General features: G+C 59.9%; 1 protein-coding gene across 2 annotated transcripts in view; it reads right to left on the bottom strand.

Moving 5' to 3' along the window:
- Positions 1–26684, bottom strand: part of RRP8 (ribosomal RNA processing 8) — a 94137-nt gene that overhangs the window by 30132 nt on the left and 37321 nt on the right. For both annotated transcript variants that reach the window (XM_075918506.1, XM_075918507.1), the window contains one exon: positions 21196–21534. In XM_075918506.1, the coding sequence (XP_075774621.1) occupies positions 21196–21534 (339 nt within the window). The remainder of the gene's footprint in view (positions 1–21195; positions 21535–26684) is intronic.

Below are 26684 nucleotides of genomic sequence, written 5' to 3'. Positions count from 1 at the left end.
AAAGCCTGGCGACTGTGAACAGAGACCCACACACCGCACCCCACACACACAGAGACTAGGCCACTGTGAACAGAGACCCACACACCGCACCCCAGACACACAGAGCCTGGGCCACTGTGAACAGAGACCCACACACCGCACCCCAGACACACAGATCCTGGGCGACTGTGAACAGAGACCCACACACCGCACCCCAGACAAACAGATCCTGGACGACTGTGAACAGAGACACACACACAGACCCTAGCGACAGTGAACAGAGACCCACACACCGCACCCCAGACACACAGAACCTGGGCGACTGTGAACAGAGACCCACACACCGCACCTCAGACACACAGACACTGAGCCATTGTGAAGAGAGACCCACACACCGCACCCCACACACAGACCTTAGGCGACTGTGAACAGAGACCCACACACCGCACCCCAGACACACAGACCCTGGGCGACTGTGAACAGAGACCCACACACCGCACCTCAGACACACAGTCCCTGGGCCACTGTGAACAGAGACCTACACACCGCACCCCAGACACACAGGCCATGGGCAACTGTGAACAGAGACAAACACACCGCATTCCAGACACACAAGAGCCTGGCGACTGTGAACAGAGACCCACACACCGCACCCCAGACACACAGACCCTGGGCGACTGTGAACAGAGACCCACACACCGCACCCCAGACACACAAAAGCCTGGCGACTGTGAACAGAGACCCACACGACGCACCCCAGACACACAGACCCTGGGCTACTGTGAACAGAGACCCACACACTGCACCCCAGACACACAGAGCTAGCGCCACTGTGAACAGAGACCCACACACCGCACCCAAGACACACAGAGCCTGGGCCACTGTGAACAGAGACCCACACACCGCACCCCACACACAGACCCTGGGCGACTGTGAACAGAGACCTACACACCGCACCCCAGACACACAGAGCTAGCGCCACTGTGAACAGAGACCCACACACCGCACCCCACACACACAGAGCCTGGGCCACTGTGAACAAAGACCCACACACCGAACCCCAGACACACAAGAGCCTGGCGACTATGAACAGAGACCCACACACTGCACCCCAGACACAGAGCCTGGCGACTATGAACAGAGACCCACACCCCGCTCCCCAGACACACACACCCTGGGCCACTGTGAACAGAAACGCACACACCGCACCCCAGACACACAGACCCTGGGCGACTGTGAACAGAAACCCACACACCGCACCCCACACACACAGAGCTAGCGCCACTGTGAACAGAGACCCACACACTGCACCCCCCACACACAGACCCTGGGCGACTGTCAACAGGGACCCGCACACAGCACCCCAGACACACAGACCCTGGCGACTGTGAACAGAGACACACGCACTGCACCCCACACACACACACCCTGGGCCACTGTGAACAGAGACCCACACACCGCACCCCACACACACAGAGCCTAGGCCACTGTGAACAGAGACCCACACACCGCACCACAGACACAGAGAGCCTGCGCCACTGTGAACAGAGACCCACACATCGTACCCCAGACACACAGATCCTGGGCGACTGTGAACAGAGACCCACACACAGACCCTAGCGACAGTGAACAGAGACCCAAACACCGCACCCCAGACACACAGAGCCTGGGCGACTGTGAACAGAGACCCACACACCGCACCCCAGACACACAGATCCTGGGCGACTGTGAACAGAGACCCACACACAGACCCTAGCGACAGTGAACAGAGACCCAAACACCGCACCCCAGACACACAGAGCCTGGACGACTGTGAACAGAGACCCTCACACAGCACCCCAGACACACAGATCCTGGGCGACTGTGAACAGAGACCCACACACAGACCATAGCGACAGTGAACAGAGACCCAAACACCGCACCCCAGACACACAGACCCTAGCGACAGTGAACAGAGACCCACACACCGCACCCCAGACACACAGAACCTGGGCGACTGTGAACAGAGACCCACACACCGCACCTGAGACACACAGACCTTGGGCCACTGTGAAGAGAGACCCACACACCGCACCCCACACACAGACCTTAGGAGACTGTGAACAGAGACCCACACACCGCACCCCAGACACACAGACCCTGGGCGACTGTGAAGAGAGACCCACATACCACACCCCAGACACACAGAGCCTGGGCCACTGTGAACAGAGATCCACACACCGCACCTCAGACACACAGACCCTGGGCGACTGTGAACAGGGATCCGCACACCGCAGCCCAGACACAGACCCTGACCGACTGTGAACGGAGACCTGCACACCATACCAAAGACACACAGACCCTGGGCCACTGTGAACAGAGACCCGCACACCGCACCCCACACACAGAAGCTGGGCGACTGTGAACAGAGACCTACACACCGCACCCCAGACACACAGAGCTAGCGCCACTGTGAACAGAGACCCACACACCGCACCCCAGACACACAAGCTGTGGGCAACTGTGAACAGAGACCAACACACCGCACCCCAGACACACAAGAGCCAGACGACTGTGAACAGAGACCCACACACCGCACCCCAGACACACAGAGCCTGGGCCACTGTGAACCGAAACCCACACACCGCACCTCAGACACACAGACCCTGGGCGACTGTGAACAGAAACCCACACACCGCACCCCACACACACAGAGCCTGGGCCACTGTGAACAGAGACCCACACACCGCACCCAAGACACACAGAGCCTGGGCCACTGTGAACAGAGACCCAAACACCGCACCCCAGACACACAGAGCCTGGGCCACTGTGAACAGAGACCCATACACCGCACCCCAGACACAGAGACCCCGAGCAACTGTGAACAGAAACCCACACACCGCACCCCGGAAACACAGAGATAGCGCCACTGTGAACAGAGAACCACACACCGCACCCCAGACACACAGACCCTGGGCGACTGTGAACAGAGACGCACACACTGCACCCCAGACACAGAGTCCCTGGCGACTGTGAACAGAGACCACACACCGCACCGCAGACACACAGACCCAGGGCCACTGTGAGCAGAGACCTACACACCGCACCCAAGACACAGAGACCCTGGCGACTGTGAACAGAGACCCTCACACCGCACCCCAGACACACAGACCCTGGGCGAATGTGAACAGAGACCCACACACCGCACCCCAGACGCACAGACCCTGGGCAACTGTGAACAGAGACCCACACACCGCACCCCAGACACACAGAGCTAGCGCCACTGTGAACAGAGACCCACACACCGCACCCAAGACACACAGAGCCTGGGCCACTGTGAACAGAGACCCACACACCGCACCCCAGACACACAGAGCCTGGGCCACTGTGAACAGAGACCCACACACCGCACCCCACACACACAGACCCTGGGCCACTGTGAACAGAGACCCACACACCGCACCCCCCACACACAGACCCTGGGCAACTGTGAACAGGGATCCGCACACCGCAGCCCAGACACAGACCCTGACCGACTGTGAACGGAGACCTGCACACCATACCAAAGACACACAGACCCTGGGCCACTGTGAACAGAGACCCGCACACCGCACCCCACACACAGAAGCTGGGCGACTGTGAACAGAGACCTACACACCGCACCCCAGACACACAGAGCTAGCGCCACTGTGAACAGAGACCCACACACCGCACCCCAGACACACAAGCTGTGGGCAACTGTGAACAGAGACCAACACACCGCACCCCAGACACACAAGAGCCAGACGACTGTGAACAGAGACCCACACACCGCACCCCAGACACACAGAGCCTGGGCCACTGTGAACCGAAACCCACACACCGCACCTCAGACACACAGACCCTGGGCGACTGTGAACAGAAACCCACACACCGCACCACACACACACAGAGCTAGCGCCACTGTAAACAAAGACCCACACACCGCACCCCAGACACACAGACCCTGGGCGACTGTGAAGAGAGACCCACATACCACACCCCAGACACACAGAGCCTGGCCCACTGTGAACAGAGATCCACACACCGCACCTCAGACACACAGACCCTGGGCGACTGTCAACAGAGACCCACACACCGCACCCCAGACACACAGGCCGTGGGCAACTGTGAACAGAGACAAACACACCGCATCCCAGACACACAAGAGCCTGGCGACTGTGAACAGAGACCCACACACCGCACCCCACACACACAGACCATGGGCGACTGTGAACAGAGACCCACACACCGCACCCCAGACACACAAAAGCCTGGCGACTGTGAACAGAGACCCACACACCGCACCCCACACACACAGAGCCTAGGCCACTGTGAACAGAGACCCACACACCGCACCCCAGACACACAGATCCTGGGCGACTGTGAACAGAGACCAACACACAGACTCTAGCGACAGTGAACAGAGACCCAAACACCGCACCCCCAGACACACAGAGCCTGGGCCACTGTGAACAGAGACCCACACACCGCACCTCAGACACACAGACACTGGGCCATTGTGAAGAGAGACCCACACACCGCACCCCACACACAGACCTTAGGCGACTGTGAACAGAGACCCACACACCGCACCCCAGACACACAGACCCTGGGCGACTGTGAACAGAGACCCACACACCGCACCCCAGACACACAGATCCTAGGCGACTGTGAACAGAGACCCACACACCGCACCTCAGACACACAGACCCTGGGCCACTGTGAACAGAGACCTACACACCGCACCCCAGACACACAGGCCATGGGCAACTGTGAACAGAGACAAACACACCGCATTCCAGACACACAAGAGCCTGGCGACTGTGAACAGAGACCCACACACCGCACCCCAGACACACAAAAGCCTGGCGACTGTGAACAGAGACCCACACGACTCACCCCAGACACACAGACCCTGGGCTACTGTGAACAGAGACCCACACACTGCACCCCAGACACAGAGACCCTGGCGACTGTGAACAGAGACCCTCACACCGCACCCCAGACACACAGACCCTGGGCGAATGTGAACAGAGACCCACACACCGCACCCCAGACACACAGACCCTGGGCGACTGTGAACAGAGACCCACACACTGCACCCCAGACACACAGAGCTAGCGCCACTGTGAACAGAGACCCACACACCGCACCCAAGACACACAGAGCCTGGGCCACTGTGAACAGAGACCCACACACCGCACCCCACACACAGACCCTGGGCGACTGTGAACAGAGACCTACACACCGCACCCCAGACACACAGAGCTAGCGCCACTGTGAACAGAGACCCACACACCGCACCCCACACACACAGAGCCTGGGCCACTGTGAACAGAGACCCACACACCGAACCCCAGACACACAAGAGCCTGGCGACTATGAACAGAGACCCACACACTGCACCCCAGACACAGAGCCTGGCGACTATGAACAGAGACCCACACACCGCTCCCCAGACACACACACCCTGGGCCACTGTGAACAGAAACGCACACACCGCACCCCAGACACACAGACCCTGGGCGACTGTGAACAGAAACCCACACACCGCACCCCACACACACAGAGCTAGCGCCACTGTGAACAGAGACCCACACACCGCACCCCACACACACAGACCCTGGGCGACTGTCAACAGGGACCCGCACACCGCACCCCAGACACAGACCCTGACGGACTGTGAACGGAGACCTGCACACCGTACCCCATACACACAGACCCTGGGCCACTGTGAACAGAGACCTGCACACCGCACCCCACACACAGAAGCTGGGCGACTGTGAACAGAGACCTACACACCGCACCCCAGACACACAGAGCTAGCGCCACTGTGAACAGAGACCCACACACCGCACCCCAGACACACAAGCTGTGGGCAACTGTGAACAGAGACCAACACACCGCACCCCAGACACACAAGAGCCAGACGACTGTGAACAGAGACCCACACACCGCACCCCAGACACACAGAGCCTGGGCCACTGTGAACCGAAACCCACACACCGCACCTCAGACACACAGACCCTGGGCCACTGTGAACAGAAACCCACACACCGCACCCCACACACACAGAGCCTGGGCCACTGTGAACAGAGACCCAAACACCGCACCCCAGACACACAGAGCCTGGGCCACTGTGAACAGAGACCCATACACCGCACCCCAGACACAGAGACCCTGAGCAACTGTGAACAGAAACCCACACACCGCACCCCGGAAACACAGAGATAGCGCCACTGTGAACAGAGAACCACACACCGCACCCCAGACACACAGACCCTGGGCGACTGTGAACAGAGACGCACACACTGCACCCCAGACACAGAGTCCCTGGCGACTGTAAACAGAGACCACACACCGCACCGCAGACACACAGACCCAGGGCCACTGTGAGCAGAGACCTACACACCGCACCCAAGACACAGAGACCCTGGCGACTGTGAACAGAGACCCTCACACCGCACCCCAGACACACAGACCCTGGGCGAATGTGAACAGAGACCCACACACCGCACCCCAGACGCACAGACCCTGGGCGACTGTGAACAGAGACCCACACACCGCACCCCAGACACACAGAGCTAGCGCCACTGTGAACAGAGACCCACACACCGCACCCAAGACACACAGAGCCTGGGCCACTGTGAACAGAGACCCACACACCGCACCCCAGACACACAGAGCCTGGGCCACTGTGAACAGAGACCCACACACCGCACCCCACACACACAGACCCTGGGCCACTGTGAACAGAGACCCACACACCGCACCCCCCACACACAGACCCTGGGCAACTGTGAACAGGGATCCGCACACCGCAGCCCAGACACAGACCCTGACCGACTGTGAACGGAGACCTGCACACCATACCAAAGACACACAGACCCTGGGCCACTGTGAACAGAGACCCGCACACCGCACCCCACACACAGAAGCTGGGCGACTGTGAACAGAGACCTACACACCGCACCCCAGACACACAGAGCTAGCGCCACTGTGAACAGAGACCCACACACCGCACCCCAGACACACAAGCTGTGGGCAACTGTGAACAGAGACCAACACACCGCACCCCAGACACACAAGAGCCAGACGACTGTGAACAGAGACCCACACACCGCACCCCAGACACACAGAGCCTGGGCCACTGTGAACCGAAACCCACACACCGCACCTCAGACACACAGACCCTGGGCGACTGTGAACAGAAACCCACACACCGCACCACACACACACAGAGCTAGCGCCACTGTAAACAGAGACCCACACACCGCACCCCAGACACACAGACCCTGGGCGACTGTGAAGAGAGACCCACATACCACACCCCAGACACACAGAGCCTGGCCCACTGTGAACAGAGATCCACACACCGCACCTCAGACACACAGACCCTGGGCGACTGTCAACAGAGACCCACACACCGCACCCCAGACACACAGGCCGTGGGCAACTGTGAACAGAGACAAACACACCGCATCCCAGACACACAAGAGCCTGGCGACTGTGAACAGAGACCCACACACCGCACCCCACACACACAGACCATGGGCGACTGTGAACAGAGACCCACACACCGCACCCCAGACACACAAAAGCCTGGCGACTGTGAACAGAGACCCACACACCGCACCCCACACACACAGAGCCTAGGCCACTGTGAACAGAGACCCACACACCGCACCCCAGACACACAGATCCTGGGCGACTGTGAACAGAGACCAACACACAGACTCTAGCGACAGTGAACAGAGACCCAAACACCGCACCCCCAGACACACAGAGCCTGGGCCACTGTGAACAGAGACCCACACACCGCACCTCAGACACACAGACACTGGGCCATTGTGAAGAGAGACCCACACACCGCACCCCACACACAGACCTTAGGCGACTGTGAACAGAGACCCACACACCGCACCCCAGACACACAGACCCTGGGCGACTGTGAACAGAGACCCACACACCGCACCCCAGACACACAGATCCTAGGCGACTGTGAACAGAGACCTACACACCGCACCCCAGACACACAGGCCATGGGCAACTGTGAACAGAGACAAACACACCGCATTCCAGACACACAAGAGCCTGGCGACTGTGAACAGAGACCCACACACCGCACCCCAGACACACAAAAGCCTGGCGACTGTGAACAGAGACCCACACGACTCACCCCAGACACACAGACCCTGGGCTACTGTGAACAGAGACCCACACACTGCACCCCAGACACAGAGACCCTGGCGACTGTGAACAGAGACCCTCACACCGCACCCCAGACACACAGACCCTGGGCGAATGTGAACAGAGACCCACACACCGCACCCCAGACACACAGACCCTGGGCGACTGTGAACAGAGACCCACACACTGCACCCCAGACACACAGAGCTAGCGCCACTGTGAACAGAGACCCACACACCGCACCCAAGACACACAGAGCCTGGGCCACTGTGAACAGAGACCCACACACCGCACCCCACACACAGACCCTGGGCGACTGTGAACAGAGACCTACACACCGCACCCCAGACACACAGAGCTAGCGCCACTGTGAACAGAGACCCACACACCGCACCCCACACACACAGAGCCTGGGCCACTGTGAACAGAGACCCACACACCGAACCCCAGACACACAAGAGCCTGGCGACTATGAACAGAGACCCACACACTGCACCCCAGACACAGAGCCTGGCGACTATGAACAGAGACCCACACACCGCTCCCCAGACACACACACCCTGGGCCACTGTGAACAGAAACGCACACACCGCACCCCAGACACACAGACCCTGGGCGACTGTGAACAGAAACCCACACACCGCACCCCACACACACAGAGCTAGCGCCACTGTGAACAGAGACCCACACACCGCACCCCACACACACAGACCCTGGGCGACTGTCAACAGGGACCCGCACACCGCACCCCAGACACAGACCCTGACGGACTGTGAACGGAGACCTGCACACCGTACCCCATACACACAGACCCTGGGCCATTGTGAACAGAGACCTGCACACCGTACCCCATACACACAGACCCTGGGCGACTGTGAACAGAGACCCACACACCGCACCCGAGACACAGAGACCCTGGCGACTGTGAACAGACACCCTCACACCGCACCCAAGACACACAGACCTTGGGCGACTGTGAACAAAGACCCACACACCGCACCCCACACACAGAGCCTGGACAACTGTGAACAGAGACCGCCACACCGCACCCCGGACACAAAGACCCTGGGCGACTGTGAACAGAGACCCACACACCGCACCCCAGACACACAGACCCTGGGCGACTGTGAACAGAGACCCACACACCGCACCCCAGACACACAGACCCTGGGCGACTGTGAACAGACACCCACACACCGCACCCCAGACACACAGATCCTGGGCGACTGTGAAAAGAGACCCACACACCGCACCCCACACACAGACCCTGAGTGACTGTGAACAGAGACCCACACACCGCACCCCAGACACACAGACACTGGACGACTGTGAACAGAGACACACACACCGCACCCCAGACACACAGACCCTGGGAGATTGTGAAAAGAGACCCACACACCGTACGCAAGACACAAAAACCCTGGGCCACTGTGAACAAAGACCAACACACCGCACCCCACATACAGACCCTGGGCGACTGTGAAGAGACCCACACACAGGACCTGAGCGACTTTGAACAGAGACCCACACACCGCACCACAGACACACTGACCCTGGACAACTGTGAACAGAGACACACACACCGCACTCCAGACACACAGACCCTGGGCGACTGTGAACAGAGACCCTCACACCGCACCCCAGACACACAGACCCGGGGCGACTGTGAACTGAGACCCACACACCGCACCCCAGAAACACAGAGCCTGGGCAACTGTGAACAGACACCCACACACCGCACCCCAGACACACAGACCCTGGGCGACTGTGAACAGAGACCCACACACCGCACTCCAGACACACAGGCCGTGGGCGACTGTGAACAGAGACCCACACACCGCACCCCACACACAGACCCTGGGCGACTGAACAGTGACCCACACACCGCACCCCATACACAGACCCTGGGCGACTGTGAACAGAGATCCGCACACCGCACCCCAGACACACAGACCATGGGCGACTGTGAAGAGAGACCCACATACCACACCCCAGACACACAGAGCCTGGCCCACTGTGAACAGAGATCCACACACCGCACCTCAGACACACAGAGCCCTGGGCGACTGTCAACAGAGACCCACACACCGCACCCCAGACACACAGGCCGTGGGCAACTGTGAACAGAGACAAACACACCGCATCCCAGACACACAAGAGCCTGGCGACTGTGAACAGAGACCCACACACCGCACCCCACACACACAGACCATGGGCGACTGTGAACAGAGACCCACACACCGCACCCCAGACACACAAAAGCCTGGCGACTGTGAACAGAGACCCACACACCGCACCCCACACACACAGAGCCTAGGCCACTGTGAACAGAGACCCACACACCGCACCCCAGACACACAGATCCTGGGCGACTGTGAACAGAGACCCACACACAGACTCTAGCGACAGTGAACAGAGACCCAAACACCGCACCCCCAGACACACAGAGCCTGGGCCACTGTGAACAGAGACCCACACACCGCACCTCAGACACACAGACACTGGGCCATTGTGAAGAGAGACCCACACACCGCACCCCACACACAGACCTTAGGCGACTGTGAACAGAGACCCACACACCGCACCCCAGACACACAGACCCTGGGCGACTGTGAACAGAGACCCACACACCGCACCCCAGACACACAGATCCTAGGCGACTGTGAACAGAGACCCACACACCGCACCTCAGACACACAGACCCTGGGCGACTGTGAACTGAGACCCACACACCGCACTCCAGACACACAGGCCATGGGCGACTGTGAACAGAGACCCACACACCGCACCCCACACACAGACCCTGGGCGACTGAACAGTGACCCACACACCGCACCCCATACACAGACCCTGGGCGACTGTGCACAGAGATCCGCACACCGCACCCCACAGTCAGAACCTGGGCGACTGTGAACAGAGACCCACACACCACACCCCAGACACACAGACCCTGGGCGACTGTGAACAGAGACCCACACACCGCACCCCAGACACACAGACCCTGGGCGACTGTGAACAGAGACCCACACACCGCACCCCAGAGACACAGACTCTGGGCGACTGTGAACAGAGACCCACACCCCGAACCCCACAGACACACGCTGGGCGACTGTGAACAGAGACCCACACACCGCACGCCACACACAGACCCTGGGCGACTGTGAGCAGAGACCCACACCCCGAACTCCACACAGAGACCCTGGGCGACTGTGAACAGAGACCCACACACCGCACGCCACACACAGACCCTGGGCGACTGTGAAGAGACCTACACACAGACCCTGAGCGACTATGAAGAGAGATCCACACACTGCACCCCAGACATACAGACCCTGGGCGACTGTGAACAGAGACCCACACACCGTACGCCAGACACACAGAGCCTGGGCGACTGTGAACAAAGACCCACACACCGCAACCCACACAGAGACCATGGGAGACTGTGAACAGAGACCCACACACCACACTCCAGACACACAGGCTGTGGGCGACTGTGAACAGAGACCCACACACCGCACCCCACACACAGACCATGGACGACTGTGAACAGTGACCCACACACCGCACCCCATACACAGACCCTGGGCGACTGTGAACAGAAATCCGCACACCGCACCCCACAGTCAAACCCTGGGCGACTGTGAACAGAGACCCACACACCACACCCCAGACACACAAACCCTGGGCGACTGTGAGCAGAGACCCACACACCGCACCCCAGACACACAGACCCTGGGCGACTCTGAACAGAGACCCACACACCGTACCCCAGACACACAGACCCCGGGTGACTGTAAACAGAGACCCACACACTGCACCCCAGACACACAGAGCCTGGGCCACTATGAACAGAGACCCACACACCGCACCCCACACACAGACCCTGGCGACTGTGTACAGAGATCCAAACACCGCACCCCACACACAGACCCTGGACGACTGAACAGAGACCCACACACCGCACGCCACACACAGACCCTGGGCGACTGTTAAGAGACCTACACACAGACCCTGAGCCACTGTGAACAGAGATCCACACTCTGCACCCCAGACATACAGACCCTGGGCGACTGTGAACAGAGACCCACACACCGTACGCCAGACACACAGAGCCTGGGCGACTGTGAACAGAGACCCACACACCGCAACCCAGACACACAGGACCTGGCGACTGTGAACATAGACCCACACACTACACCCCAGACACACGGAGCCTGGGCGACTGTGAACAGAGACCCACACACCGTACTCCAGACACACAGACCCTGGGCGACTGTGAACAGAGACCCTCACACCGCACCCCAAACACACAGACCCTGCGCAACTGTGAACAGACACCCACACACCGCACCCCAGACACACAGATCCTGGGCGCCTGTGAAAAGAGACCCACACACCACACCCCACACACAGACCCTGAGTGACTGTGAACAGAGACCCACGTACCGCACCCCACACACAGACCCTGCGTGACTGTGAACAGACACCCACACACTGCACCCCAGACACACAGAGCCTGGGCCACTATGAACAGAGACCCACACACCGCACCCCACACACAGACCCTGGGCGACTGTGAACAGAGACCCACACACCGCACGCCACACACAGACCCTGGGCGACTGTGAACAGAGATCCACACACTGCACCCCAGACATACAGACCCTGGGCGACTGTGAACAGAGACCCACACACCGTACGCCAGACACACAGAGCCTAGGCGACTGTGAACAGAGACCCACACACCGCACCCCACACAGAGACCATGGGAGACTGTGAAGAGAGACCCACACAGCGCACCCCAGACACAAAGATCCTGGGCGACTGTGAACAGAGACCCACACACCGCACCCCAGACACACCGGCCCTGGCAACTGTGAACAGAGACCCACACACTGCACCCCAGACACACGGAGCCTGGGCAACTGTGAACAGAGACCCACACACCGCACCCCAGACACACAGACCCTGGGTGACTGTGAACAGAGACCCACACACCGCACCCCAGACACACAGGCCGTGGGCGACTGTGAACACAGACCAACACACCGCACCCGAGACACACAAGAGCCTGGCGACTGTGAACAGAAACCCACACACCGCACCCCAGACACACAGACCCTGGGCCACTGTGAACAGAGACTCACACACCGCACCCCAGACAGACGGACCATGGGCGACTGTGAACAGAGACCCACACACCGCCACCACTGACATCCAGAGCCAGCGCCACTGTGAACAGAACCCCACACACTGCACCCCACACACACAGACCCTGGCGACTGTGAATAGAGAATCACACACCGCACCCCATACACAGACCCTGGGCGACTGAACAGTGACCCACACACCGCACCCCACAGTCAGACCCTGGGCGACTGTGAACAGAGACCCACACACCGCACCCCAGACACACAGACCCTGGCGACTGTGAACAGAGACCCACACACCGCACCCCAGACACACAGAGACTGGGCGACTGTGAACAGAGACCCACACACCGCACCCGAGACACATAGACCCTGGACGACTGTGAACAGAGACCCACACACCGCACCCCACCCACAGACCCTGGGCGACTGTGAACAGAGACCCACACACTGCACCCCAGACATACAGACCCTGGGCGACTGTGAACAGAGACCCACACACTGCACCCCAGACATACAGACCCTGGGCGACTGTGAACAGAGACCCACACACCGCACCCCACACACAGACCGTGGGCGACTGTGAACAGAGACCCACACACCGCACCTCAGACACACAGACCCTGGGCGACTGTGAACTGAGACCCACACACCGCACTCCAGACACACAGGCCGTGGGCGACTGTGAACAGAGACCCACACACCGCACCCCACACACAGACCCTGGGCGACTGAACAGTGACCCACACACCGCACCCCATACACAGACCCTGGGCGACTGTGCACAGAGATCCGCACACCGCACCCCACAGTCAGAACCTGGGCGACTGTGAACAGAGACCCACACACCACACCCCAGACACACAGACCCTGGGCGACTGTGAACAGAGACCCACACACCGCACCCCAGACACACAGACCCTGGGCGACTGTGAACAGAGACCCACACACCGCACCCCAGAGACACAGACTCTGGGCGACTGTGAACAGAGACCCACACCCCGAACCCCACAGATACACGCTGGGCGACTGTGAACAGAGACCCACACACCGCACGCCACACACAGACCCTGGGCGACTGTGAGCAGAGACCCACACCCCGAACTCCACACAGAGACCCTGGGCGACTGTGAACAGAGACCCACACACCGCACGCCACACACAGACCCTGGGCGACTGTGAAGAGACCTACACACAGACCCTGAGCGACTATGAAGAGAGATCCACACACTGCACCCCAGACATACAGACCCTGGGCGACTGTGAACAGAGACCCACACACCGTACGCCAGACACACAGAGCCTGGGCGACTGTGAACAAAGACCCACACACCGCAACCCACACAGAGACCATGGGAGACTGTGAACAGAGACCCACACACCACACTCCAGACACACAGGCTGTGGGCGACTGTGAACAGAGACCCACACACCGCACCCCACACACAGACCATGGACGACTGTGAACAGTGACCCACACACCGCACCCCATACACAGACCCTGGGCGACTGTGAACAGAAATCCGCACACCGCACCCCACAGTCAAACCCTGGGCGACTGTGAACAGAGACCCACACACCACACCCCAGACACACAAACCCTGGGCGACTGTGAGCAGAGACCCACACACCGCACCCCAGACACACAGACCCTGGGCGACTCTGAACAGAGACTCACACACCGTACCCCAGACACACAGACCCCGGGTGACTGTAAACAGAGACCCACACACTGCACCCCAGACACACAGAGCCTGGGCCACTATGAACAGAGACCCACACACCGCACCCCACACACAGACCCTGGCGACTGTGTACAGAGATCCAAACACCGCACCCCACACACAGACCCTGGACGACTGAACAGAGACCCACACACCGCACGCCACACACAGACCCTGGGCGACTGTTAAGAGACCTACACACAGACCCTGAGCCACTGTGAACAGAGATCCACACACTGCACCCCAGACATACAGACCCTGGGCGACTGTGAACAGAGACCCACACACCGTACGCCAGACACACAGAGCCTGGGCGACTGTGAACAGAGACCCACACACCGCACCCCACACACACAGGACCTGGCGACTGTGAACATAGACCCACACACTACACCCCAGACACACGGAGCCTGGGCGACTGTGAACAGAGACCCACACACCGTACTCCAGACACACAGACCCTGGGCGACTGTGAACAGAGACCCTCACACCGCACCCCAAACACACAGACCCTGCGCAACTGTGAACAGACACCCACACACCGCACCCCAGACACACAGATCCTGGGCGCCTGTGAAAAGAGACCCACACACCACACCCCACACACAGACCCTGAGTGACTGTGAACAGAGACCCACGTACCGCACCCCACACACAGACCCTGAGTGACTGTGAACAGACACCCACACACTGCACCCCAGACACACAGAGCCTGGGCCACTATGAACAGAGACCCACACACCGCACCCCACACACAGACCCTGGGCGACTGTGAACAGAGACCCACACACCGCACGCCACACACAGACCCTGGGCGACTGTGAACAGAGATCCACACACTGCACCCCAGACATACAGACCCTGGGCGACTGTGAACAGAGACCCACACACCGTACGCCAGACACACAGAGCCTAGGCGACTGTGAACAGAGACCCACACACCGCACCCCACACAGAGACCATGGGAGACTGTGAAGAGAGACCCACACAGCGCACCCCAGACACAAAGATCCTGGGCGACTGTGAACAGAGACCCACACACCGCACCCCAGACACACCGGCCCTGGCAACTGTGAACAGAGACCCACACACTGCACCCCAGACACACGGAGCCTGGGCAACTGTGAACAGAGACCCACACACCGCACCCCAGACACACAGACCCTGGGTGACTGTGAACAGAGACCCACACACCGCACCCCAGACACACAGGCCGTGGGCGACTGTGAACACAGACCAACACACCGCACCCGAGACACACAAGAGCCTGGCGACTGTGAACAGAAACCCACACACCGCACCCCAGACACACAGACCCTGGGCCACTGTGAACAGAGACTCACACACCGCACCCCAGACAGATGGACCATGGGCGACTGTGAACAGAGACCCACACACCGCCACCACTGACATCCAGAGCCAGCGCCACTGTGAACAGAACCCCACACACTGCACCCCACACACACAGACCCTGGCGACTGTGAATAGAGAATCACACACCGCACCCCATACACAGACCCTGGGCGACTGAACAGTGACCCACACACCGCACCCCACAGTCAGACCCTGGGCGACTGTGAACAGAGACCCACACACCGCACCCCAGACACACAGACCCTGGCGACTGTGAACAGAGACCCACACACCGCACCCCAGACACACAGAGACTGGGCGACTGTGAACAGAGACCCACACACCGCACCCGAGACACATAGACCCTGGACGACTGTGAACAGAGACCCACACACCGCACCCCACACAGAGACCATGGGAGACTGTAAACAGAGACCCACACACCGCACCCCAGACACACAGACCTTGGCGACTGTGCACAGAGACCAACACACCGCACCCGAGACACACAAGAACCTAGCGACTGTGAACAGAGACCCACACACCGCACCCCAGACACACAGACCCTGGGCTACTGTGAACAGAGACCCGCACACCGCATCCGAGACACACGGACCATGGGCGACTGTGAACAGAGACCCACACACCGCACCCCAGACACACAGACCCTGGGCGACTGTGAACAGAGACCCACACACCGCACCCCAGACACACAGACCTTGGCGACTGTGAACAGAGACCCACACACCATACCCCAGACACACAGACCCCGGGTGACTGTGGACAGAGACCCACACACCGCACCCCAGACACATAGACCCTGGGCGACTGTAAACAGAGACCCACACACCGCACCCCACCCACAGACCCTGGGCGACTGTGAACAGAGACCCACACACCGCACCCCAGACACACAGACCCTGGGCGACTGTGAACAGAGACCCACACACCGCACCCCAGACACACAGTCCCTGGGCAACTGCGAACAGAGGCCCAGACACCGCACCCCAGACACACAGACCCTGGGCGACTGTGAACAGAGACCCACACCCCGAACCCCACACAGAGACCCTGGGGGACTGAACGGAGACCCACACACCGCAGCCCACACACAAAGATCCTGGGCCACTGTGAACAGAGACCCACACACCGCACCCCAGACACACAGAGCCTGGGCAACTGTGAACAGAGACCTGCACACCGTACCCCAGACACACAGGCCCTGGGCCACTGTGGACAGAGACCCACACACCGCACCCGAGACACACAAGAGCCTGGCGACTGAGAACAGAGACCCACACACCGCACCCCACACAGAGACCATGGGAGACTGTAAACAGAGACCCACACACCGCACCGCAGACACACAGGCCGTGGGCGACTGTGAACACAGACCAACACACCGCACCCGAGACACACAAGAACCTAGCGACAGTGAACAGAGACCCACACACCGCACCCCAGACACACAGACCCTGGGCCACTGTGAACAGAGACCCACACACCGCACCCCAGACACATAGACCCTGGGCGACTGTGAACAGAGACCCACACACCGCACACCACCCACAGACCCTGTGCGACTGTGAAGAGAGACCCACACACCGCACCCCAGACACATAGACCCTGGGCGACTGTGAACAGAGACCCACATACCGCACCCCAGACACATAGACCCTGGGCGACTGTGAACAGAGACCCACACACCGCACGCCACACACAGACCCTGAGCGACTGTGAAGAGAGACCCACACACCGCAGCCCAGACTCTCAGAGCCTGGGCCATTCGCACCCCAGACGAAATGGCCCTGAACCTAGAGTCTAAGTCCCGCCCACCTCCGCAGCAGGGCCACACGGTGGCTGCTCAGCTGTGGGGCCGCGAGGTGGGTGGCTGCCCCAGCCCAGGAGCAGCTGGGCAGTCACCATGTGGCCCTGGCCCTAGCTTCAACCCCTCCCTATGGCTGCTGGAGCTGTAGCCTGGGCTGCAGAACTAAAAATAGCCCTGCAGCGCAGTCCTAGCTCAAGGGGCGGCCACCCGCCATGCGACTGCACCCTAGAGGCTGGGACCGCGGTGCCATGTTCAGTACTGTGGTCCCAGCCCCAGCGGTTGCCACGCAGCCCCGACCCCAGCTGCTACCGTGGCGGCTGGGACAAGAATGAAGGGAGATGTGCACTTGATTAACAGAGCGTTTTAGCACTGGCGCATGCCGTGTGTGCAGAACAAGCATTCCAGGGGAGCCCTTTGTTAAGGTGGCCATTGATCTGTAATCAAAAGAACTGTTAATGAACTGGATTGACTTCACCTCTGATCCACAGGAAAAAGCCCTGAGACCCAGTGTGAATGGGGAGAAACAGCCAATCAGCTGTTGTCTAGGTGTGCAATGGAAAGCTGAAGAGCTTCATTTCATTTACAAGTAAGATGTTTGCACAGAGCCCTTAGCTGGATCACTGGCTGCATCCCACAAGCTAATGACAGAAAAGGCCAAACCCCAGGTACTTACGAGTACTTAGAACCCGCGCTGTCCGCTTCATTTAGCACGGACACTCTGACTATTCTTTCCTGTTTTCCCTTCGTTCCATTTCCCCTACCACCTTCCCTTGTCTGCTATTTATTTGGAACCTGGACCCCTTCAACTTCATTCCTCCGAAGAAGTGGGCTGTGCCCATGAAAACTCCCAATCCCATCTACATGCTTTGTTAGTCTGTAAGGGTATGTCTGCACTGCAAAGTTAATTCAAAATCACAGCCGTTATTTCCAATTCACTTTCCTAGCGTCTACACAGGCAAACCGCTAGTTTGAAATTAATTCAAAATAGCGGGTCGCTTAATTTGAATTTGGTAAACCTCATTCTAGGAGGAGTAACGCCAAATTTGAAATAGCTATTTCGAATGAAGTGCTGTGTAGACAATTAATTCAAAATAGGGGGCCTCCAGCCCTTCCCAGGGAGCCCTGGTGGCCACTCCGGGCAAACCAGGAAAACTTCCTCTCCTCTCCTCCAGCCCTGGAGCCATTAAAGGGGTAGACCCAGGCCACAGTGTCTGTGCCAGCTCCAAGCCTGCCAGCCCAGAACCAGCAGTGGCCACCGGGGCCCCTGACCCAGTGGCCCCAAAACATGAGCCCACAAGCCACTGGCAGCCAGCCCTCCACCGCTCCCCAGGAGCAGTCTGCCAGCTCCCAGGAGCCTGACAGGGGCTGGAGAAGGCGGGGGCCTTCCTGGTCCAGGGTGGAGATCATGGACCTTATTCAGGTTTGGGGGGGATGCCCCCAACGTCCATGATCTCCGCACTAGATGGAGGAAAGTGGCCGTCTATGGCAGGATAGCTGCCAGCCTGGCCACCAAAGGCCACGTGATCCCAGGAGCAGGTTTGCATGAAAATCAGGGTGGTCCAGTGAGACCCGCAACCCTGGGCCCTGAGCTTCCCCTCCCCCTTCTTCCCCTTGCTTCCCCCTTCCAGCACCCTCTTCTCAGGTTTCCCCACCCCCCCCTTCCCCTCTCCCACCTCCTTTTTCCAGTCTCCCCAGAGGTTCACCCCCCCCCCAGTTTTGTTCAATAAACCCAGTTTCTATTTTTGACCATACGTGTCTTACTTGACATCAGGAAGGGGGGCTAGGGAGGGGTAAGTGGAAGGACGTGAGGGAGGAATGTGGCACGAGCCCCCGGTGGGGAGGATTGGGGAGGCTCTGAGGGCTCCTCGGGGTGGATGCTCTCCCTCAGGGCCTCCTGGATCCTGACAGCCCCCGGATGGCAGCCTGCAGCAAGTGCAGCCGGGCTGAGGGCAATGACCCCACAAGACACACTGGTGTGCCATGGGGCAGCTCTGGCTCCCTGTGGCCGAGTGCTGTGGTGTCCCAAGTGCGGGCACTCAGGGCACTCCAAGCCAGGACTGCTTTGCTGTCCCTCATCGAGGTAGACAAGCAAGCGGGGAACCCTGAGAACTGTCTGTCCGGGGGTGGGGTTAGGGTCCCTTTAAGCACAGAGCTCAGTTAGCCTCAGGCAGCAGCCCCACACGCTAAATCCTAACCCGATGCCCTGCCAGCACTGGTTCTGGCCAGCCTGAACTTCAGTTCAGGGTCCACTCAGTGGGGATGCGCTATTTCAAAATAGATTTTGTGTGTAAATGCATTAATTTGGATTAGCTAAATTCGAATGAACTATTTCAAATTAAGATCATTCGAAATAGCGCTGTAGTGTAGACATACCCTTAGGGACTGCAGGACTATTTGCTGTTTTATGTTTTTTTAGGCTCAGAAATGTAAGTCTGAAACGCAAATGAACATAGTTCCCTGAACGGAGAGCCCGGGGGAGGGTCTGGGAGAGGGCTATAATCAGAGGGAGTTGGCTACTGACAGGTTTTCAGTATTAATTTTCTTTATTTGACTTCATATGAAATAAGCATTTCAAGTTGTGTCCCTTGCTTTAGCATTCTTTCTTCCCTAGCCTTTAAAACCATGTCTAGCTGTGAATTACTCAGGTGCCATGGGGGGGCACTCCCCCAAACAAGTGCCCAGGGCCTCAATACTGCTCACAGGACAAAACTCCTTGCACTCATGGATGGAACATCTCAGCAGGAACCCTGCCCTGTAGCCCTCCCTCTGGCACGCCCATCCCCGACAAAGCACATGCCACCCCTACCTCGCGACCCATACGCCTCCATCCCCCGCCAGATGGATCCACCCCCTAAGCCCTGCCCTCACCCAGCCTCAGTCTCTGCTCCAGCAGCCTCCTGGGGCAGGCCTGGAGAAGAGGCTGGCCTGGCCTGGCGCGAGGGCCCTTGTTCTCAGGCGGGCGCACCGTTACCTTTGGCCGCACGTGGCGGATGAGGCTACCCTCCTCGGTCCTCTCCAGGTAGTCGATCCAGCGCTCGCCAATGGTGTAATAGAAATAGACGTCGCTGCCATCCTCCCCTTCGTCGCTGCAGCAGCTGCCCTCCTCCTCCTCCTCCTGTGCCCCACACGCTCTGGAGCTGGCGGGCTCCAGACCCCCGTGCTCTCCAAGGCCAGGCAGCTCCACGGACTCCCGTCCCGCCTGCACTCTGGGGCCTTCGGATTCCGGACCAGAGCCCCCCTCGACTCCTGAGCAATCCGACTCCTCCGACTCCCAGGCAGCCGGGGCGCCATTCTCTCCCTCAGCCAGCACCTACGAGACACAGCGGCCTGGGGTCAGGAGGCTGCCCAGCCCTGGCAGCTCACTGGGGGGGGACCAGCGGCTCCTGCCGACAGCCGGGGCTGCACAACAGAGCACAGGGAGGCAGCCTCTGAGGCAGCTCACGAAAGCGCAAGCCCTGTGGGATCTGGTCGTCCATAGAGTGCCGCCAGCCCCCTTTGCTGGTTTCAGTGGGGTAAGGGAAGGCAGGCAGGAGAGCAGCAGCATAAAGACAATGGCCTTCCAACCTCAGCCGTGAACTCCCTCAGGAACCTGGCAGGTGAGGGCCTGTAGCAGGAAAATCTAAGGGCTCAAGGGGTTCAGGAGACCTGACAGTTTCTGAGCGAGACAAAACAGTCAGGTGCCAGTTTGGCTCCCTCGGGAATACAAGGGAATCCCAGCAAAGGAGGAAGCCTGGACAACAGGCAGGCAGGAACAGAGTCTGAGAAGGGCTCCACCCCAAAGGGATAAAACAGGCCGTGAGACAAGGTTCTCTACACAAGAGCCAAGCGAACACATGTAATACCTACCTCAGTAAAAGGGGACTGATGGCCACATTTTCAACAGAAGGAGCAGCAGCAGCAGCAGCAGCAAAGGAATGGTGGGGGACAAGCCAGGATAACAAGGGAACGGGTTCAAGACTGTTTAGATAAGTGACATGTATTCAGCTGGGCGGGGGCTGATGAAATTCAGACTAGTGCGCTTGAGGCAGCCGCTGAAGCCATCTTGGAATGTCAGCGACAATCTTTGCCAACTCCAGGAGGACAAGGGACCACCCACAGGACTAGAGAAAGGCAAAGAGGGAATGAAGGGGACCTGAAGAATTACCCCTCGATCAGTCAGCCAGAAAGACAGTGGAAAAAACTGTTCCGCAATCAACCCTCTTAGCATTTGGAGGACAAAACGGGCATAAGGACTGGTGAACATGGACTCGTCAGGAACAAACCCTGCCATTCCACCCCAATCTGCTTCTTCCAGAGTCGCGGGCTTAGTGGGTGTGGAATGCTCTCGACAGAGCTGGATTTTAGGAAGGCTTTGGCAAAGTGGAAACGCGCTCTAGACTGTTACGATAAGGGAGCACACAGCTGCTTCAAAGGCCACACTCACACAGCAGTTACCAAAGGGCCACTGTGAGGTCTGGCCTGGGTCAGTCCAGGGTCCAGACTGTTCAATAGTCATTCATGGAGTGCAGAGCACACTTACAAAACCTGTGGATGCCACGCTGAGAGGGGTTGCAAGCACTTTGGAGGGCAGGATTAGAATTCAAAACACCCTTGACAAACTGGACCTCGTCTGGGAGCAACAGGGTGAAAGCCAATAAAGGACAAAGCACTCAAAGAAATGACCGGGGCAAGAAAAGAACACGTCAGAGTCAGCAGGACTGGTACGCCCACCCCAGGGCACTGAAGAAATCTCAGAGCCAATGGAAACGTGAGAAGTAGTCACGTGGGTAGGAGCCAATGGAAACGTGAGAAGCAGTCACGCGGGCAGGAACCGGTGGAAACGTGAGAAGCAGTCACGCGGGCAGGAACCGGTGGAAACGTGAGAAGCAGTCACGCGGGCAGGAACCGGTGGAAACGTGAGAAGCAGTCACGCGGGCAGGAGCCGGTGGAAACGTGAGAAGCAGTCACGCGGGCAGGAGCCGGTGGAAACGTGAGAAGCAGTCACGCGGGCAGGAGCCGGTGGAAAGGTGGGAAGCAGTCACGCGGGCAGGAGCCGGTGGAAAGGTGGGAAGCAGTCACGCGGGCAGGAGCCGGTGGAAAGGTGGGAAGCAGTCACGCGGGCAGGAGCCGGTGGAAAGGTGGGAAGCAGCCACGCGGGCAGGAGCCGGTGGAAACGTGAGAAGCAGTCACGCGGGCAGGAGCCGGTGGAAACGTGGAAAGCAGTCACGCGGGCAGGAGCCGGTGGAAACGTGGAAAGCAGTCACGCGGGCAGGAGCCAGTGGAAACGTGGAAAGCAGTCACGCGGACAGGAGCCAGTGGAAACGTGGGAAGCAGTCACGCGGGCAGGAGCCAGTGGAAACGTGGGAAGCAGTCACGCGGGCAGGAGCCAGAGGAAACGTGAGAAGCAGTCACGCGGGCAGGAGCCGGTGGAAACGTGGGAAGCAGTCACGTGGGCAGGAGCCAAACGTGGGAAGCAGTCACGCGGGCAGGAGCCAGTGGAAACGTGGAAAGCAGTCACGCGGGCAGGAGCCAGTGGAAACGTGGGAAGCAGTCACGCGGGCAGGAGCCAGTGGAAACGTGGGAAGCAGTCACGCGGGCAGAAGCCAGTGGAAACGTGAGAAGCAGTCACGCGGGCAGGAGCCGGTGGAAACGTGGGAAGCAGTCACGCGGGCAGGAGCCGGTGGAAACGTGGGAAGCAGTCACGCGGGCAGGAGCCGGTGGAAACGTGGGAAGCAGTCACGCGGGCAGGAGCCAGTGGAAACGTGGGAAGCAGTCACGCGGGCAGGAGCCAAACGTGGGAAGCAGTCACGCGGGCAGGAGCCAGTGGAAACGTGAGAAGCAGTCACACGGGCAGGAGCCAAACGTGGGAAGCAGTCACGCGGGCAGGAGCCGGTGGAAATGTGAGAAGCAGTCACGCGGGCAGGAGCCAGTGGAAACGTGAGAAGCAGTCACGCAGGCAGGAGCCAAACGTGGGAAGCAGTCACGCGGGCAGGAGCCAGTGGAAACGTGGGAAGCAGTCACGCGGGCAGGAGCCAGAGGAAACGTGGGAAGCAGTCACGCGGGCAGGAGCCAGAGGAAACGTGGGAAGCAGTCACGCGGGCAGGAGCCAGAGGAAACGTGGGAAGCAGTCACGTGGGCAGGAGCCAAACGTGGGAAGCAGTCACGCGGGCAGGAGCCGGTGGAAACGTGGAAAGCAGTCACGCGGGCAGGAGCCGGTGGAAACGTGGGAAGCAGTCACGCGGGCAGGAGCCGGTGGAAACGTGGGAAGCAGTCACGCGGGCAGGAGCCAGTGGAAACGTGAGAAGCAGTCACGCGGGCAGGAGCCGGTGGAAACGTGGGAAGCAGTCACGCGGGCAGGAGCCAGTGGAAACGTGGGAAGCAGTCAAGCGGGCAGGAGCCGGTGGAAACGTGGGAAGCAGTCACGCGGGCAGGAGCCAGTGGAAACGTGGGAAGCAGTCACGCGGGCAGGAGCCAAACGTGGGAAGCAGTCACGCGGGCAGGAGCCAAACGTGGGAAGCAGTCACGCGGGCAGGAGCCAGTGGAAACGTGAGAAGCAGTCACACGGGCAGGAGCCAAACGTGGGAAGCAGTCACGCGGGCAGGAGCCGGTGGAAACGTGAGAAGCAGTCACGCGGGCAGGAGCCAGTGGAAACGTGAGAAGCAGTCACGCAGGCAGGAGCCAAACGTGGGAAGCAGTCACGCGGGCAGGAGCCGGTGGAAACGTGGGAAGGAGTCACGCGGGCAGGAGCCAGTGGAAACGTGGGAAGGAGTCACGCGGGCAGGAGCCAGTGGAAACGTGGGAAGCAGTCACGCGGGCAGGAGCCAGTGGAAACGTGGGAAGCAGTCACGCGGGCAGGAGCCGGTGGAAACGTGGGAAGCAGTCACGCGGGCAGGAGCCAGTGGAAACGTGGGAAGCAGTCACGCGGGCAGGAGCCGGTGGAAACGTGGGAAGCAGTCACGCGGGCAGGAGCCGGTGGAAACGTGAGAAGCAGTCACGCGGGCAGGAGCCGGTGGAAACGTGGGAAGCAGTCACGCGGGCAGGAGCCGGTGGAAACGTGGGAAGCAGTCACGCGGGCAGGAGCCGGTGGAAACGTGAGAAGCAGTCACGCGGGCAGGAGCCGGTGGAAACGTGGGAAGCAGTCACGCGGGCAGGAGCCGGTGGAAACGTGGGAAGCAGTCACGCGGGCAGGAGCCGGTGGAAACGTGGGAAGCAGTCACGCGGGCAGGAGCCGGTGGAAACGTGGGAAGCAGTCACGCGGGCAGGAGCCGGTGGAAACGTGGGAAGCAGTCACGCGGGCAGGAGCCGGTGGAAACGTGAGAAGCACTCACGCGGGCAGGAGCCGGTGGAAACGTGGGAAGCAGTCACGCGGGCAGGAGCCGGTGGAAACGTGAGAAGCACTCACGCGGGCAGGAGCCAGTGGAAACGTGGGAAGCAGTCACGCGGGCAGGAGCCAAACGTGGGAAGCAGTCACGCAGGCAGGAGCCAGTGGAAACGTGAGAAGCAGTCACGCGGGCAGGAGCCAGTGGAAACGTGAGAAGCAGTCACGCGGGCAGGAGCCAGTGGAAACGTGAGAAGCAGTCACGCGGGCAGGAGCCAAACGTGGGAAGCAGTCACGCGGGCAGGAGCCAGTGGAAACGTGAGAAGCAGTCACGCGGGCAGGAGCCAAACGTGGGAAGCAGTCACGCAGGCAGGAGCCAGTGGAAACGTGAGAAGCAGTCACGCAGGCAGGAGCCAGTAGAAACGTGAGAAGCAGTCACGCGGGCAGGAGCCAGTGGAAACGTGAGAAGCAGTCACACGGGCAGGAGCCAAACGTGGGAAGCAGTCACGCGGGCAGGAGCCGGTGGAAACGTGAGAAGCAGTCACGCGGGCAGGAGCCGGTGGAAACGTGGGAAGCAGTCACGCGGGCAGGAGCCAGTGGAAACGTGAGAAGCAGTCACGCGGGCAGGAGCCAGTGGAAACGTGAGAAGCAGTCACGCAGGCAGGAGCCAAACGTGGGAAGCAGTCACGCGGGCAGGAGCCGGTGGAAACGTGGGAAGGAGTCACGCGGGCAGGAGCCAGTGGAAACGTGGGAAGCAGTCACGCGGGCAGGAGCCAGTGGAAACGTGGGAAGCAGTCACGCGGGCAGGAGCCAGTGGAAACGTGGGAAGCAGTCACGCGGGCAGGAGCCGGTGGAAACGTGAGAAGCAGTCACGCGGGCAGGAGCCAAACGTGGGAAGCAGTCACGCGGGCAGGAGCCGGTGGAAACGTGGGAAGCAGTCACGCGGGCAGGAGCCAGTGGAAACGTGGGAAGCAGTCACGCGGGCAGGAGCCGGTGGAAACGTGGGAAGCAGTCACGCGGGCAGGAGCCAGTGGAAACGTGGGAAGCAGTCACGCGGGCAGGAGCCGGTGGAAACGTGAGAAGCAGTCACGCGGGCAGGAGCCGGTGGAAACGTGAGAAGCAGTCACGCGGGCAGGAGCCGGTGGAAACGTGGGAAGCAGTCA

Source organism: Pelodiscus sinensis, unplaced genomic scaffold (assembly GCF_049634645.1).
Source record: "Pelodiscus sinensis isolate JC-2024 unplaced genomic scaffold, ASM4963464v1 ctg91, whole genome shotgun sequence".
NCBI lineage: Eukaryota > Metazoa > Chordata > Testudines > Trionychidae > Pelodiscus > Pelodiscus sinensis.
The sequence above is the reverse complement of the archived record's forward strand: the minus strand, read 5'-3'. Positions and strand labels throughout refer to the sequence as shown.